Source organism: Petaurus breviceps, unplaced genomic scaffold (genome assembly GCF_028583685.1).
Source record: "Petaurus breviceps papuanus isolate PSGF00001 unplaced genomic scaffold, PetGlider_PUasm1.0 76, whole genome shotgun sequence".
Lineage (NCBI taxonomy): Eukaryota > Metazoa > Chordata > Mammalia > Diprotodontia > Petauridae > Petaurus > Petaurus breviceps.
Genome location: NW_027186473.1, coordinates 27,077,539 through 27,095,518, shown reverse-complemented (window position 1 = coordinate 27,095,518; position 17,980 = coordinate 27,077,539). Strand labels below are relative to the sequence as shown.

General features: G+C 37.7%; 1 protein-coding gene and 1 long non-coding RNA gene across 3 annotated transcripts in view; one reads left to right on the top strand and one right to left on the bottom strand.

Annotated features, from left to right (window-relative positions):
• Nucleotides 1-17,980, bottom strand: part of LOC138175055 (uncharacterized) — a 121,423-nt gene that overhangs the window by 25,929 nt on the left and 77,514 nt on the right. The gene's annotated exons all lie outside the window — the stretch shown is intronic.
• The window catches only part of TMPRSS11A (transmembrane serine protease 11A), an 81,024-nt gene that overhangs the window by 34,302 nt on the left and 28,742 nt on the right, over nt 1-17,980 (top strand). Inside the window, exons 4-6 of one of the 2 annotated variants that reach the window (XM_069105334.1) lie at nt 3,283-3,350; nt 4,800-4,960; nt 12,896-12,934. In XM_069105334.1, the coding sequence (XP_068961435.1) occupies nt 3,283-3,350; nt 4,800-4,960; nt 12,896-12,934 (268 nt within the window). The remainder of the gene's footprint in view (nt 1-3,282; nt 3,351-4,799; nt 4,961-12,895; nt 12,935-17,980) is intronic. The other variant, XM_069105333.1, reaches the window with a different exon arrangement.

Genomic DNA, 17,980 nt, shown 5'->3' with positions numbered 1-17,980 from the left:
AAAATAACTTACATGATGGTGTAAGTGTATAAACTGAATATTGTGTAATTGGACTGGATAATGGTAATAGTGCTAGGCTGGAATTCACTGTGAATGACTTGATTTTTTTTTAAAGCAATTGGGGTTAAGTAACTTGCTCAAGGTTACACGGCCCAGTTATTTCTGGGTGTGGTACTAAGTATCAGAGCCCGGATTCAATCCCAGGTCATCCGACTCTGGGGCCGATGCTCTTACTCACTGTGCCACCTGGCCGCCCCTTGATTTTTTTTAATCAAATGTTTTATTAATTTCTAATTTACATCATTCATTTCTGCAATATTTTGATTTACAAATTTTTCCCCTACCCACTGCCCCAAAACATCAATCCTACTGGATATCCCCTCCTCCAATCTGTTCTGTCCCATATCTTCTCCCATACCCCCTCCGACTTTCCAGTGGACCTCTATGCCCCAGTGCCTGTATGTCTTATTTCCCAGTTACATGTAAAATAATATTGATAATAGTGTATGTATATATATATATATATATGTGTGTGTGTGTGTGTGTGTGTGTGTGTGTGTATTTTTTTTAAACATTTTATTTTAAAACTTTGAATTCCAGATTCATTCTCTTCCTCCCTTGTCACACACCCTTACTGGGAAGATAAGCAATTCAATATAGGTTATACATGTGTAGCTATGCAAAACATTTCCACAGTAGATATATTGTAAAAGACTGACTATATTTCTCTCCCTCCTATCCAACCTCCCACTTGTTCTATTCTCTACTTTGATCCTGTCTCTTTTCAAAAATGGGTGCTTCCAACTTCCCTCCCCCCCCAGCTTGCCCTCCCTTCCATCATCCCCCCTCTCATCCCCTTCCCCCCTACTCTTCTGTAGGAAGAGATATCCTCTTTAGTGTGTATGTCATTCCTTCCCTAAGCCAAATTCAATGAGAATAAGATTGACCCATTCCCTTTTGCCTTCTTGTTCTTCCCCTCCATTGTTACCATTTTCCCTTACCTCTTCTATATGAGATAGTTTACCTTAATCTGTCTCTCCCCATCTCCTCTCATTTTATTCCTCTCTCACCTCCTAATTTCACCTTTTAAGTATCATCCCTTCCCATTAAACTGGTCCTGTGCCCTCTATCTATGTATACCTGTACACATATATAAGCACATTCACATATGTATTCATACACCCATATACCCTCCTATATAGACATATGTGTGTGTGTGTATACACACATTTCTATTCCCTTCAATTATTCTCATACTGAGAAAAGTCTCATAAGTTACAGTTGTCATTTTTCCATGTAGGAATGTAAATAGTTCAACTTTGATAAGTTCCCTATGATTTCTTTTCCCTGTTTACCTTCTCATGCTTCTCTTGCTTCTTGTATTTGAATGTCAAATTTTCTATTCAACTCTGGTTTTTTCATCAAGAATGCTTGAAAGTCCTCTATTCCACTGAGTGACCATATTTTCCCCTGAAACATGATAGTTTTGCTGGGTAGGTGATTCTTAGTTTTAATCCCAGCTCCTTTGCCCTCTGGAATATCAATATTCCAAGCCCTTCTATCCCTCGGTGTAGAAGCTGCCAGATCCTGGGTTATCCTGATTGTGTTTCCACAATATTCAAATTGTTTCTTCCTTGCTGCTTGTAATATTCTCTCCTTAATCTGGGAATTCTGGAACCTGGCTATAATATTTCTAGGAGTTTTCTTTTGGGGATCTTTTTCAGGAGGTGATTGGTGGATTCTTTCAACCTCTATTTTGTCCTCTGGTTCTAAAACATCAGGGCATTTTTCCTTGAGAATTTCTTGAAGGATGAGTTCTAGGTTCTTTTTTTGATCATGGCTTTCAGGTAGTCTAATAATTTTTAAATAATCTCTCCTGGATCTATTTTCCAGGTCAGTGATTTTTCCAATCAGATATTTCATATTGCCTTCTATTTTTTCGTTTGTTTGGATCTGTTTAATAGTATCTTGATTTCTCATAAAGTCACTAGACATAAAGTCACATTTGCTCCAATCTAATTCTGAAGGAATGATTCTCTTCAGTGAGCTTTTGAGATTTGTTTTTTTCCATCTGGAAAATTCGGCTTTTTAAGGCATTCTTCTCCTCATTGGCTTTTTGAGTCTCTTTTTCCATCTGAATTAGTCTATTTTTAAGGTGTTATTTTCTTCAGTCAGGTTGTTGACTCTCATTTCATAATATCCTTGCATCATTCTCATTTCTCTTCCCAAGTTTTCCTCCACTTCTCTTATTTGGTTTTCAAAATCCTTTTTAAGCTCCTCTGTGGCCTGTAACCAGCTTGTATCTTTCTTGGAAGTTTTTGGTGCAGGAGTTCTGACTTTGCTGTCTTCCTCCTGTTCCATGCTTTGATACTTTTTGTCCCCAGAATAGGAGTGTAAAGTTGGGTTGCTCTGCTTGGTTTGCTTCCTTTGCCTGCTCATGTTGCCACTCAATTACTTGACTTTTGGGCTTTTTGCCACAGTAGGACTCTGCCACCAGACAGGGGAGCTTCATCCCAAATGCTGGGCTTTTCTCAGCTGCCAAAGGTGTTAGTTGGGTGCCTTCTCTGAAGCCTCCACAAGCTCTGGCAAGCTGGTCACACACCCCAGGACCTCTATCCTAGACCACAATCCAGATCCAAGAAGGTTAAAGCAAGAGCAATTATCCCTCAGACTTGGTCCCCCTACAATCTGCAGGCCAGGAGCTGAAGCTGCCACATGGTGGCAGCTGCATGGCCAAGGTGCCTCAGCGGCTTCTCCCTCCAGGGGATAAAGGCCAACTGCACTCCCAAACTACTGGATCCCAAAGTCCACACTGCACAGACCTCTCACTATGTCCTTAGCATCTATGGGTTGATAATTCTCGAAACTGCCACATCTGCTGGTGATCTGAAGTCCCTCCAGCTGGGGGCTTGTTAGGCCTGCCCTGAGGCTAAAACCTCTGGCTTGGGGGTGGGCGGAGGGCTGGGGTTGGCTCCCAGAATGCTGCACTGGTTTGTCCCTGTCAGCCTGCCGGGCCATCCTCAGTGGGAGGTTAGCTTCTCTGTGTCATTTTGTGGGTTCTATAGCTCCGAAGTTTGTTCAGAGTCACCTTTTACATGGATTGGAGGTGGTGGGAGCTGGAGACCCACGGAAATCCTGTTTCAACTTTGCATTCTTGACTCTGCCCCCACAATCACTTGATTCTTAATCAGGATTCACTCTTATTACAAAATATCTTCTTTGTGTTAATGCATTTTCTCTCTCTCTCTATGTGTGTGTGTGTGTCTCTTTCTCTCTCATCAGGTGGATGAGACATTTATGGATTCTATCTTAAACAAACATTATATCAAGAATCGAATAATCAAACTGACGTAAGTATAATAAGAAAATACAGAGTTGGCAAAGGAGGTTTAGCAAGAATAGGTAAGAACCAATGAATTGCAAAACTGTATTTAGTAAACGTTCTTACTCTGGCAGGCTTTTCACATTAAACATTTTTAAAAAGCAGTTGCTAAATCAGCTGCTAAAGGGAATTATGATTTTTTTCTGTTGTTATTTTCAAGAGCAACAAATGTTGCTGAAAAGGAGAGCAACTTATGTTTTAGAGTAACAGATATTTTTCTTTATTAGTTGTTTTTTGTTTTTGTCTTATTTTTGGTATTTATAATGTACCCAGAGATTATAGTACAACTCTAATGATTTTTTTAAAATCACTTGAGTGACCAAAACAACATCACAAACATAACAGATATGACTTCCCTTCTTAGACCAAGAAGTATACACATGCTTTTATGGACTCGAAGAAAATGAAGCTTTTTCTCAGGTTAAAAACTCTGGTTTTCGTTGGCTGATGGTGTTTGGTTTATTCAAAATGGTTTACAGTGTTTCAAAAAATAATTCATTGGTGCCTTGGTGAGATGTCACAACATTCTTATCTGATTATAGGCATTGTGTTTCAAAAGAAAAGAGTCTTACACTTGAATCATTGAATTTGGAATCACAAGACCTGAGTTGGGATCTCAGCTCTGCTACTTATCATCTATGTTCCCTTGAGCAAATCACATAACCCTGTCTGGGTCTCAGTTTCCTAATCTGATTGTCGTTTGTCCTTCATTCTTGAAGAGACTCAATGACATCAGGAAGGTGATGGTTTAACTTGCAAGTAAATTGGATTTAACTGAGGTAAGGCTGTGCGAAGTGATCCCCTTCATTCTCTCACCCAAAGCCATCTGGGTCCAGTGGCAAGATATAGATTAGGACAACTTGAGATGGCCCCATGTTCTGGCCAGAAACCCTGAGGGTCCCCCCCCCTCCAGACTGGTTTGTTTTGTTTTGTGTTTTTTAGTAGGTAAAAGAGGCCTCTTTTGCCTTATTTCTTACCTAGCCTTAATCACTGAATGGTATAGCCCCAGACAAATTGAGATCTGGGAAAGACCTTAGCTTAAAAAGGCATTGGCCTTTCTCACTGCATCTGGGGTCATCTCAAAGTCATACTGATCTATGTCTTACCACTGGACCCAGATGGCTGTGGAGGAGAGAGTGAGGCTGGTGACTTTGCCCTGGTGACTGCCTCACATATGCATTGGATGAGCATAAGGCATTTTGAAGTGTAGGATATATGTATTTAAAGTCATAGAATTTTAGAGCTAAAGAAACCCTAGAAAACATGCAGTTAAAAAACTTCATTTTGCTTACAGATAAAGAAACTGAGAGTTCATCTAGCTAGGTAGTGGCAGAGTGGAGGTTTGAACTCAAGTCTTCTGACTCCCATTCTAAGGTTTCTTTCATAGTATCTCCATCTGCCTTTTTGTGCTTTACAGGCCAGAAATAGATGGCATGAGAGCAGATGTTGTAATGGTGTTTCAGTTTCCCTCCAATGAGAAAAGAGAAACAAGGGAGAAAAAAATTCACAACATTTTACATCAAAAAATAAGAAACACAAGAGCTCTGAAAATAAATGCCTCATCCCTTCAGCTCAATGGTAAGTGTGTGTTTTTTCAATTATCATTAACTCTCATATTAATGCATTTACTTCTAAATTTGTTGGTCATTCTTCTAACAAATAAATAAATAATGAATGACTAAATAAAAAGAAATGAAATAAGAATTTATTAAGTATCTACTAGGGGCCAGGTACTATGCTAAGTTCTTCACAAATACTATCTCATTTGAACCTCAGAATAATCCTAGGAAGTAGGTGTTATTATTAACCCCATTTTAAAGTTGAGAATACTGAGGTAGACAGAGTTTATGTCACTTGACCAGGGCCACATAGCTAGTAAGTGTCTAAGGCTGAATATGAACTCAGGTCTTCCTGATGAGGCCTAGAGCCCTATCCATTATGATACCTTGCTGTCTCAAAAAATAAAAATAAAAAAATAAATGAGTTGACAAAATGCCTGAACAAATAAGCAAATAAACATCTTAACAAATGATTAAAGAAACAGGTAGATAAATGAATGGATAAATAAATAAAGGGGGGGGGGAGAGAGAGAAGTAGTATTCACTGTTTTCCTGAACTATAATCACGTTGTGACTCTGAAACATGAAATCTTACTAAATCTTAGTTAGATGGGCCATGAAGTAATTTTTGTTTTCTTTTGGATGAAGCAATTGAGGGCACACATTCCAAAATAGCAAAAGTAAATGTTTATCAATAATAAGTGCTAACTAGCCTATCCTAGCTTGTTGTCTGTGACTAAGCAACTGAAAAACCTATGGTGTTTTGCAACTTCTACATTTTTCAGTAAAGCCTGGAACATAGTCAAGAAACTCTCTTATGTAAAGAACATGTATTATGTTATATATACTTTTTCCCCCAAATGGGATAAACACATGAGTAGCAGGAGCAAGTTCTAACTGGAAGTACCTCCTCATCCTTTGGGGGCTGTATTAACTCTTTGGGACCCACTAGGTTTTTTTTTTATATTTGGAGGGGGGAATGCAGGGCAGTTGGGGTTAAATGACTTGCCCAAGGACACACGGCTAGTAAGTGTTAAGTGTCTGAGGCCAGATTTGAACTCAGGTCCTCCTGACTCTAGGGTGGTGCTCTATTCACTGTGCCACCTAGCTGCCCCTAGGTCTTTTTAAACAGGTTCTGCAAAGCACTAAACTTAAAAATTATCCAATGGCCCTCCCCAGAGAGGAAAAAGAGGGAGAGGGAAGAACCTGCAGAGAATTTACTCTAGGCATTCTCTTACCTTAGAAAGTAAATCTCAAAAGTCATTGTGAGGACTATGAGATAATGGCCATGCTGGCAAGTTATGTCATGGATTATGGAATTACTAATATTTAAAGTATCTATAATCCCATAAGGTGTGGGGGGGGGCGGGGTCTTCTTTCTACTGATATAGATTGCAGTTCCTCTGTTACTAAGCAGATAGTCTACTAGATTATTTCAGCCATTTTCATCACTCTGAAGATGACTTTGTGAAAAGGAACTCTGAACTTAGCTAAGAAGGTCCTCAGAAAACAGACACAACAGTCTATCATTGTAAGAAGGGAGTAGTAAGTATTACCCCATACTTAAAGACTCTATAGGTTGATAGGAACAGCCAGAATTTGTGTTTCACTGGCACAGCCTCAGGGAGCAAAAGATTAACCCCATCTCATGATGAACCCTTCATCCCTTGTACATTCTACAGCCCAGCCAAATCAGCACACTTTCTATTACCTATATATTACATTTCATCTCCCTCCTCCTTGCCTTTGAACAAGCTATTCTCATGCCTTTGTTCTACTTTCTCCTAATTTTTGCCCCATGAATCACTCCTTTCCTCCAGAGTTCAGCCTAAGTGATACTCCCTATAGGAAGGCTATCCTTACCCTTCCTCCTCCCCAGCTCTAGTTACTAGTGTTCTCCCCTGGAAATACTCTGGATCTACCTTGTATTTTGTATTTACTTGCCTGTCTTCATTTTGTCCTTTACCCATTAACTATACAATAGAGTGGAAGCTCCTAGATGGTAGGGCTGATTTCCTTTTTATCTTGGTGGTCCTACAACCAAGCATAATGCCTAGCGCATAGCTTGTGTTTAATAAAAGCTCACTGCCTACTAAAGTCTCAAGGGGTGACTTTACTTGGATACTGCCATTGAAAAGCATTAATTCCCCCTGACTCCAGAGCCAGTCAGTGCTCTATTCACCACGCCACCTAGCCACCCCCTGAAAAGCATTAATTCTCCCAAAATTTAAAAGACCAGGTTGCTAGAGATGATGTATGAAACAGTTTCAAGCACATGAACTGATGTCCTTTAGCATCACTGCCTGACTTGTGTTTCTATTAGCACTTGAGCTGGGGATCTAAGGCCTCTATTCATTCTCTAGACTAGGAGATAGTACCAGGGTTGGGGAACCTGTGGCCCTCTAGGTCCTCAAGTGTAGCCCTTTTTTTTTTAAAGCAATCGGGGTTAAGTAACTTGCTCAAGGTTACACAGCCAGTTATTTCTGGGTGTGGTGCTAAGTATCTGAGCCCGGATTTGATCCCCAGGTCATCCTGACACTGGAGCCAATGCTCTTACTCGCTGAGCCACCTGGCTGCCCAAGTGTGGCCCTTTGACTGAATCCAAGCTTCGAAGAACAAATCCCCAGCCCTAGATAGGCTAACAGATGGAGCAATGGCCTGAAAGTGAAAAGATCTGGTCCTGTTACTGACTTATTGAGGGGTAATCACTGGCAATCATTTGATCTTTCTGTTCTTCTATTTTATCACCTGTAAAAAGAGGATGATTATTTTCACTCCCTTCCTCACAGGGATATTGTGAGGATTCACAAGTACATAGAAAATACTTTTAGAACACAGGTGCTACATAAATACCCACTATTACTATTCTGCAAATTGTTCCTTAGGATTGGGATATTTGCAGTCTGAAAGTATTCATGTAAATGAAGGGCACCAAGAACTGGAGGGCCAGTTCAGCAGAATTCAGAGTTGCTTTTCCTTCCCTTGCCCTGACCTGTGCTGTAACCAGAAAATATTTAGCTGGAGAAACAGTGTCTCCTTTTGGGGGGGAAAAAAGTTGCATTATGTGAATGATTATTACTATAACTAACATTCATTTTAAAATTTTCTGGTTTGCAAAACATTTTATATACATTTTTTCATTTGACCCTTATAACAGCCCTATAAGGTAAGTGGCATATATATTATTAGCCTTATTTCTACAAATGAGGAGACTGAGACTTAAAAAAGGTGAGTGATGTTCTCATCATTGGAAAATGCTAGAGGCAAGATTATAATTCAGGTCTCACTTTTTTTTCAAGAACATTGCTTTTCCCAGTACATCATACTGACTTTTCACATACAAGGACATGAATATGAGAATATGGACACTTTGAATTAAGAATGGTTAAACACTACTTCAAACTACTCTTTAACACTTCTTCTCCAGGGGAAAAAAATCTTCCAAGCAACCTGAGACTGACTTTTTAAATTCTTACATAGTCTAAGGCTGCCAGGGAACCCAAAACAGGCTTAAAATTCCCCATAAAAATTATGAAAGTAAGGCCTATAAAGTACTGTAGACAATAATGCCAACTGTTGGAAAACTTACATTTAAGTTATTGAATGACGTGATCAAATATAACCAAGAAACAACCAGTTAACTTACAAATGCAAAGGGACAATTTTCAGTAGTGGAGAATAAAGCTTTTTTTTTTTTCACTCTAAATCTAGTAAATAACAATATGTGAAGAGAGTGAGAAGCAGTCTCATCCAATGTGGGTTGAACTACTTACTAGAAGAATTATTATTTCTGTGATAAAATAGCAAATTATGGGTATCTGCCGTGTTGTTTTTGCTGTTTTCTGTTCTACAGATTAACAATGAAACTAGCCGGGCAAGATGCTGATTTTAGAAGTACTATCAGATTTTTAGGGTCTGGTAGAAGAGCCATAATTCATCCTTTTCAAGTGATATTTAAAGGATCATCTAGCTAACAAGATAAATGAGGGCACTGTTATTGAAAGTCAATATACTATAGCTGTAGGCAGAACTGTGAAGCAGTCAGTTCATTTTTTCATCACATATTTGTTCCTCTGCTCCAACCTACTCCTGAAAGAACACTCATATTCAAGTGCTGTTTGATTGTTTGTTTGAGGTTGGGCTACTTTTTCTTTCAATTTTATTCTTTCTTTTTTCTTTCTCCTTTTGCTTTTCAGAATTTCTATTTTGATATTTAATTAGGGGTTGTAATTTGTTGAGTTTGGGTTTTAGATAAACATTATTTACCTTATCAGTGAAAGGCCTATTCATTTCTTTTTTTAATTTATTTACTTTTAGTTTACAACATTCAGTTCCACAATCCCTTAAGTATCAAATTTTCTCTTCATTCCTTTCTTCCCCCCTCCCCCATGGCTGTATGCAATCAAATATAAGATATACAAATACCTTCACATTAAACATTAGTCAAGTTGTAAAGAAGGATTATAACCGATGGAGTGAACAATGAGAAAGAAGAAACAAAACAGAAGAAAAAAAAAGAGAGAACAAGTAGTTTGCTTCAATCTGCATTCAGACTCTGTAGTTCTTTCTCTGGATGTGGATATCCGAAAGACCTATTCATTTCAAAGGCAGGTATAGTTGGCACAGTGGATAGAATATTGGACTTGGAGGCAGGAAAGATTTATCTTCCTCAGCTCAAATTTGACCTCAGAAAGTTATTAGCTATGTAACCCTGAGCAAGTCATTTAACCCTGTTTGCCTCAATTTCCTCATCTATAAAATGATTGGAGAAGGAAATAGCAAACCACTCCAGTATCTTTGCCAAGAAAACACCAAATGGGGTTAAAAGAGTAGAACATTACTAGAAAATGACAATAGTAGTAAGGACAACTATTTCTTCCTACGTTTTCTCATGTTTTTACCAGGAATAAGGGTTGTTATCTTTTAAATATTTCTTCTGTCCATTGATAACTGATTTTTTTTGTTCTTATTATCAATATGACCTATTTTGTTGGTAGTTCCCCTAATACTGAATCAATCCTACTTTCCTGGTGTAAGTCCAACCTGGTAATTGTGTATAATATGACATATTTTTGTATCCTCTTTGCTAATATTTTATTTAAAATTTTTGTGTCAATGTTTATTAGGCATATTGGTCTATAGTTTTCTTTTAAGTTTCATGCCGACTTGTGCTTTCTTATGCTGATTATATAAACTTTACCCTAAGTACTATTTTGGCTGCATTCCAAAAATGTTGGAATGTTTTCTGTTTTTATTAGAACTAATGAAATTATCTATTACATTTGTGATTTTTGTTCTTTGACTCACCAATTCCTTAGGTTTGTTATTTCATCTCTAGTTTGTTTTTAATCCTTTCTAATTGACTATAATTTTATTGCATCATGGTCATTAACAGCTGTGTTTAATATTTCCACTTTTTTTCATTTCTTTGCGAAGATTTTATGCCCTAATACATGGTCAATTCTTGTAAATGTGCTATGCACAGGTAAGAAATATGTATAGTCCTTTCTATCTTCATTCAATAATCACCAAAGGTCTATTATATAGAATTTAAAAAAATTTATTAAGGTCCTTAGCCTGTTTCTCATTTATTTTTTGCTTAGATTTATCTCATTCTGAAGGGGGTGCATTGATGCCCTCATTATTATTATCATTATAGGCTTTTTGTTGTTGTTGTTGTTAAGGTTTTCAGGTAGTCTAGTGATTCTTAAATTCTTTTTTCCTTGATCTATTTTCCAGATTAGTTGTTTTGATATGAAATTCATATATTTTCTTCCATATTTTTCAGTCTTTTGATTTTGTTTTTAATACTTATTGTCTCATACTCATTAACTTCTATTTGGTCCATGATAATTTTCAAGTAGTCTGTTACTTGGGAACATTGTCTACCTCTTATATTATAGTGTTATTTTTCTTTCTAAGTCATTCCTTTGGGGCTCTGATTTTTATTCCAACTTTTTCCTTTAGCATCTCATTTATAGCATAATTTTAACTCTTTAAAAACCTGATTAATTTCTTCTAGGAATTCTATTTCACTTTATATTCAAGCTATATTTTTCTTTGAGCCTTTCATTGAGGATGTTTTAGAGTATTGTGTTTTTTTTTCTTCTGAGTTTGGCATCCCTGTTACCATAATAGTTTTCATGGTGAGAATATTTTTGTTGTTTGTTCATTCTTCCAGTCTTATTTACTCTATTGGGACTTTGTGTTAGGGTCAGGCTCTGTGAATATCTATAAGGAATTCTGGGTTTAATTTGATCTTGATTTGTCTTCTCTGGAGATCTGTTGTTGCTTTCTCCAGGTGTTAAGTATAGTGTTCTTCCACTATCTACAGATGATTAAGACTAAAGGCCTACAAATTGTCAAAGCACCCAAAGGAGTCTAACCTAGGATGAAATCTGATCACTGCCTAGCCCTTATCTGAGCTTTCAGAATTCCTGATTCTAATTTAGTTTGGGGAGGGATGGAGATACAGCTGTAGGAGCTCTAGTATATAGCTATTGGTACTGACCCCTCTCAGTTAGCTGAGAGAATCAAAGGTTCAGAATATTAAAACTATAGCTTTTACACTGGTCTGTGCTCGTTATTCTAGTTCCTCATTTACAGGCTTCAGACTGGGTTCGGGTTTGAATGAGAGAATCCACTAGTATTCTCTTCACTTATGTTTCTGTTCCTTGTCCCATCAGTAGTCTTGGGCCAGCTCCTGGCTCTGATTCAGTCACAGATTGCCAGCCTCTAAGCATACCATCTCACTACTTTGTATATCAGCTCCATAATAGTTTTTTTTTCTATTTTTCCAGTTTTTGATTAATTTTTTTTTATTTGATTAAAAAATCATTCTCCTTAGCAGAAAAAAAAGGATAAGTTGAGGAGATCCCCCTATATCCATTATAGAATGTCATCATCCAACTCATCCTTTGTAATCTGCCTAAGAATCCATGGATGAAAAGATGTGGGGGATAAAGAATGCCTAGATTTTGAGATGCAGGTTGCTAGGTAGTTCATACAGTCAGTCCATAACTCATAAATCTTGGTTGGACGCTGCAAGTAGAAAAAGAGGTGGGCCCAGAACTGAATAAGAGGAACAAAGTGAACTGAAAGACATTTCAGAAATTATGCAGGGCAATCAATAATCCTAGTCTGGTCCCTAACACTAAAACCTATCTTTTTAACATTACCATAATGGCTAAGTGCATAAGAAAGGTAGAAACTAAGCTTTATGCAAGTCTGGACATAAGAAAGATAATTTTCATGGAAGACAGGAAAGGCATCAATAAAGACTTCCTAAAAGAGGTATCATTCCATGTGAATCATGGAACATCATGATATAGAAAGAATTAGAATTACAAGTTATTCAAAAGGCCACAGAGAAATGCATGGTGGGTGTCAATATCCTCTAGTACTTTACTCATGGTGACTTGAATTTAAGAAGTGACATAATCACCAAGAAAATGTAGACCGTGGGGAGAAGCCAGATCATGTATCAAGGGCAAGGAATAACAGTAAAGTTACACTGGAATACCAGTAAATTTGTAAAATGTTAAAAGATCTAGAAATAGACACCCATAATCCAATGTATTCAGTAGAATCTCTGATGAACTTATATGAGTACTCAGAAAATCATACACCATATTTGCATATGATAAGTTGCAGAGAGGTTGCATCTACATTGATGAAATCATAGTTCCATCAAAGTGATTGACTTCAACAAATCAAAGTATGTCAGTCTTGTCTGATAAACCACCCACTCATTTCACAGTTTCATTGAAACTGCTGAACACATTTCTCTCTATACCACATAATCCCCTCATCTGATCAGTCTCTTTTCTTTCAAACATTTAGTTGAAATTATGATTGTAGGACCAGAATCCACAATGGTCAGAATTCTATGATATTTGCCAGAGAGGAAGACCCAAATAACTCCAAATCTTGATATTTCACTTTTTTTTTCCAGCTATGAGTTCAAGAGCGGGCAAGCTAACTATCCAATCATGTAAGTCTAAGAACTTTATTTAAATGATTAGTAGGGTTTCCATGGCATAAAAAAAGAAAACTGTTTCAAAATAGAATATCACCATTTTTCCTCTACAAACACATCAGTCAGGCAGTCAGTAAACATTTATTATGACACTATATGCCAGAAACTAAGCTAAGCCCTAGGGATAAAAAAAGAGGTAAGAGAAATGTGTTCTTTGAAAGAAAATAAACTCTTAAATGTACCCATTACACACATGTATTAAAGATTCTTGTCAAAAACTGAAGCTGAACTATAAATGAATTTCAAGGCTGATCTTTTTGAGGCCTAAAATATATTCAAGTCATATTAATGAAGTAGGGAAAACATAGGCTTGAAAGAAGGGGATTTTCTTATTCAAGGAAAACATGAACATGAACAATCAACAATACGTGTTTTGTGCTGAGGAATAATGCATTTAAAAGACAGCTGAGGTGGGGCCCAGAAATTAGTCATTGGGCTAACGGCTGACCTCAGTCCCTTTGCTAACATGCTGCCCTTCATTCACAAATTAAATGAAACTGTGCACTCTGAAATATTATTTTTTCTATATTAAGTCATCAATATTTTTGTCTGGTCTTTCATATGCAAATGGTAGACACTGACAAGTTTGCTGACAATTGATAAGGGCACAGTTAGGGACTGTGAAATGAGGTTTTTGTATATGTTTAACTAGTATATCCAGGTTCTGAACCCAGTATATTTGCTTCACTGACACCATGTTCTAACCAGCTCAAGCTCATGTCAAGAATATTAAATATTATAGTTGGCTCTGATGTGCATAATAAACATGCTTGAAAAATTGTTTTGTCAGGGCAGCCAGGTAGCACAGCGAGTAAGAGCACCAGCTCCAGTGTTGGGATGACCTGGAGATCGAATCCCAGGCTCAGACACTTAGCACCCACCCAGAAACACCTGGCCGTGTAACCTTGAGCAAGTTACTTAACCCCCATTGCTTAGGGGCGGCCAGGTGGCTCAGAGAGTAAGAGCACTGGCTCCAGTGTCAGGATGACCTGGGGATCAAATCCGGGCTCAGATACTCAGCACCACATCCAGAAATAACTGGCTGTGTAACCTTGAGCAAGTTACTTAACCCCAATTGCTTAAAAAAAAATTGTTTTGTCACTGTGATAATGAAGGAATGAAGTCTCTGTACCGAGCAGTTAGGTTTGCCTGAGTGACTCCTCCAGATGTAAGAATAGGCTCCATTTTTTCAACATCACAGCAACAAAACAATTTTATCAAGCACCTTTATTATGTGCATCAGAGACAACTATAATATTTACTATTCTGGTAGAGTCACTCAGTCAGACATTGTGGGAAGCCAAGAAGGGAACAAGCATTTATTAAGCACTTACTATGTCCTAGACACTGTGCTAAATGCTTTACAATTAATATCTCAGTGATCATCACTATAACCCTAGAAGGAGAGTGCTGTCATTATCCCCATTTTACACTTAAGTAAGGTTCTATTGCTTTTCCCTGAAGTAGACAGAGGTTAAATTACTTCCACAGCATCACACAGGCTTTATTTGAACTCAGGTCTTACTGATCCAGGCCCAGAACTTTATCCACTGTGCCAACTACCTGCCTCTAGAAATCACCTGTCTGCTTGTCTGATGATCCCAGGGAAACTTGCTTTTCTGGGAACTTTGTGCAAACCACTCTTTCTATCACCCCAGAAATAGAAGTGGAAAACCAGAAATAAACCTCAAGCAATTATATCCAAATGGATCTGTGATCTCAATTCATTCATGCCTTCCTATCATGTATAATTCTTGCCTGTGTTCTCCCAAAAGTTTGCTGTAGGAATATTTGCTTTCAAGTTCATGAAAGTACCAAAGGACCACTCTTACTATTTGTTGTTCTTTGTTCTTGCAACATGATCCTCCTATATTCTCTTGCTGTCATATACAATCCCTTGATGACTTTTTATTTATTACTGTTCTTTGAATTTCTTCATTGGCTATATATTGCAGCCTGCTTAAACCCATCATATGCCTTTCCATTGCCCTTTGTGTGATGATCTTAAGTTCTTCTAAGGTAGTGGTGTTATATAAGCCACTGTCAAAAGATGGGCCTTTACTTTTTGGGGAAGAAAAGGCTCAGTCAGTAAAAGAGTTTTGCCATCTCTCCAAAGCAATTCAACCCACTGTCCCCCTCCTTTTTATCTCTGGATCTATCTCAATGTTCATCCGTACAGTTTGTCTATACATACTATTGGATAAGTTCTATTAAGTCCATCAAAGTAAATGTTGAAATCTTCAAATATTCTTCTTCGTCTTGCTCTTTTCTATGTGTGTGGACAGGTCAAATACCTTTGAGTGACTGCAGAACACTTCCAGGAGGCTCTGCAATGTTTTGAGGTCTGATGCAATCAAGACATTTGTAAATAGGAACATCTGAAAGATATCACTATAGACATTGAGACATTTGCACTGGATCTCCTCCACCATAGTAGCATATAATTTGGGCTGGCACATATCTCTCTGTGTTTTATACCTTGATTTGAATAAACAGGTTTATTCCTGTTCTTATATTTTCCAAGAAATCTTTAAAGATCTTGATATAGAGATAGGAAAGATTTTGCTACAAAGATGTCTATAATTTGGTGTTTCATTCTACCAAATAAAAAAATTTTTTTTATAATCTACAAATAATGAGCACCAATGGCCCATTATATTTACTACATGTTTCAGTTGCAAGACTTCAAGATATGGTCCATTGCTGAATATTGCTTGTGAAAACCTTGTTTCATACAAAAACCCTTATTAAGAATTTCTCAATTCATATATAGATGAACTTGAAAAACAAGCTTCTCTTGTTGGGAAAGAAGGTATATTGATCAGTATTTGTGTTCTCTTGATTACCTTTCTTTGCTATTTATAAGACCCAAGATTATTTCCATGATGTTGATTTCTTCCTCTCCTTTAGATCCCTAAATACCTTCACAATTGTGTCTTTGCTAGCATAGGTCTCCTCAAATACATACTTGGTCCAACCTAGCTACTTTTCTCACCCTTGTTCGCTTTAATGCCATGTCTATTGCAACATTAAGGTCCCAATATAGTAGTTTCATTATCTTTGGTGAAGAAAGAGTTTGTTGAAATTGTTTCTGTAAATTGTTAACAATTTTATTCTGTTTCTTCTTTTTTCTTTCCCTTTTAATTGTTGAATGTTTTTGGGAGACTTTGCTTTATCAGATATAATTTCATAGGGGCAGTCAGGTGGTTCAACGAGTAAGAGCACCGGCTCCAGTGTCGGGATGACCTGGATCAAATCCGGGCTCAGATACTCAGCACCACACCCAGAAATAACTGGCTTTGTAATATTGGGCAAGTTACTTAACCCCAATTGCTTTAAAAAAAAAAAAGATATAGTTTCAGGCTTCCAATACACTGGTTCTGCCTTTCACTGCTACTCTTTGTTTTGTAATATGATGCTACTCAGAATTATCTATAACACTTCAGGTAGTTATTATTGCTAAAACCCTGGAATGGCTTTCCAACTGACTTGTAGTATTTCCCTTGTAACTTGTATCTAACATGCAGTCAATGTTTATTGAACTAAACTCAAATGATTTGAATACCTAATAACATGACATGGAGTTCCAATAAAATACCACCAATTCCTTTTTATTCCTACATGTGGTTCTCTAGTGGGAGCATAAGTATAATAATAAAATATTTATATAATTCTGGGATCTACTATTTGAACTGTGTGGTTACTATATACCTCTAATGATGCAATCACAAACTCCAACATGCCTTAGAAAACAATTCAAAGAAATTAACACCGGGGAAAAAATAATCACCTTTCTCTCCAGATTCCTGTTGATAAGCCTCTCCAAATTTGGCTAGACTAATTCTTAGACAACTGATGCAGAATCATAATTAGTGTTCAGGAAGGAAGGAAGGAAGGAAGGAAGGAAGGAAGGAAGGAAGGAAGGAAGGAAGGAAGGAAGGAAGGAATGAGGGAAGGAAGAAAGGACGGGAGTAAGGAAGGAAGAAAGGAGGGAAGAATAGGAAACTAGAAGGGAAGTGTGTAAAAGGAGGGAAGGAAGAAGGAAGGGAAAGAAAGAAGGAAAGGAGGGGAAAAGGAGATAAGGAAGGGAGGAAGGAAGGAAGGATGAAAAGAAAGAGGGAGGGAAAAAGTAGGAAGGAAGGAGAAAAGGAATAAAGGAAGGAAAGTTGGGGAGGGAAGAAAAATGGGAAAGAAGAAATGAAGGAAGAAGTGAAGGAAGGAACAAAGAAGGAGGGAGAGATGGAAGGAAAATAGAAAAGGGGAAAATAAAAGGAGGAAATGAAGGAAGGAGGGGGAAGGAAGGAGAGAAGAAAAAGGGGAAGAGAAGAAAGGATAGAAGATAGTAAGTAGCAAAGGAAGGAGAGAAAGAAGGAGGGAGAGTAAGAGGAAGGGAAGGTGGGAAGGAGGGAAGGAATGATGGAAGAAAAGAAGGAGGGAAAGTAGGAAGGAGGGAGGAAAAGTAGCAAGGAGTGAAGGAAAGAGAAAAAAGAAAGGAGGGATATAAAGAGGGAAGGTAGAAGTATGGTAGGAAGGAAGGAATAAAAGATTGAAGGAAGGAAGATAGGAAGAAAAGAAAGGAGAGAAGGTAGAAAGGATTGAAGGTAAAAAGGAGGGAAGATAGGAGGAAAGAAAGGAAAAACATAAGGAAGGAAGAAGGGAAGGAGGGAAAGAAGAAGGGAGCAAGCATTTATTAAGCACCCCTGTGTAGCAGGCATTGTGCTAAATCCTTTACAAATATCTCATTTGATCCTCAAAACAATCCTGGGAAATAGTATCTTTATCCCTATTTTACTGTTGAGAAAACTGAGGTATATAGAGGTTAAGTGACTTTCTGAAGGTCACACAGATAGTAAGTATCTGAGGCCATATTTGAACTCAATTCTTCCTGACTCCAGGCCCAGAACTCTATACACTGTACCACCCAGCTACCTACAGAGGTTCCCAAAGTGGGCTATACTGCCCCAGTGATATATGCTGGAATAATCCAGGAGGGCAGCAGTA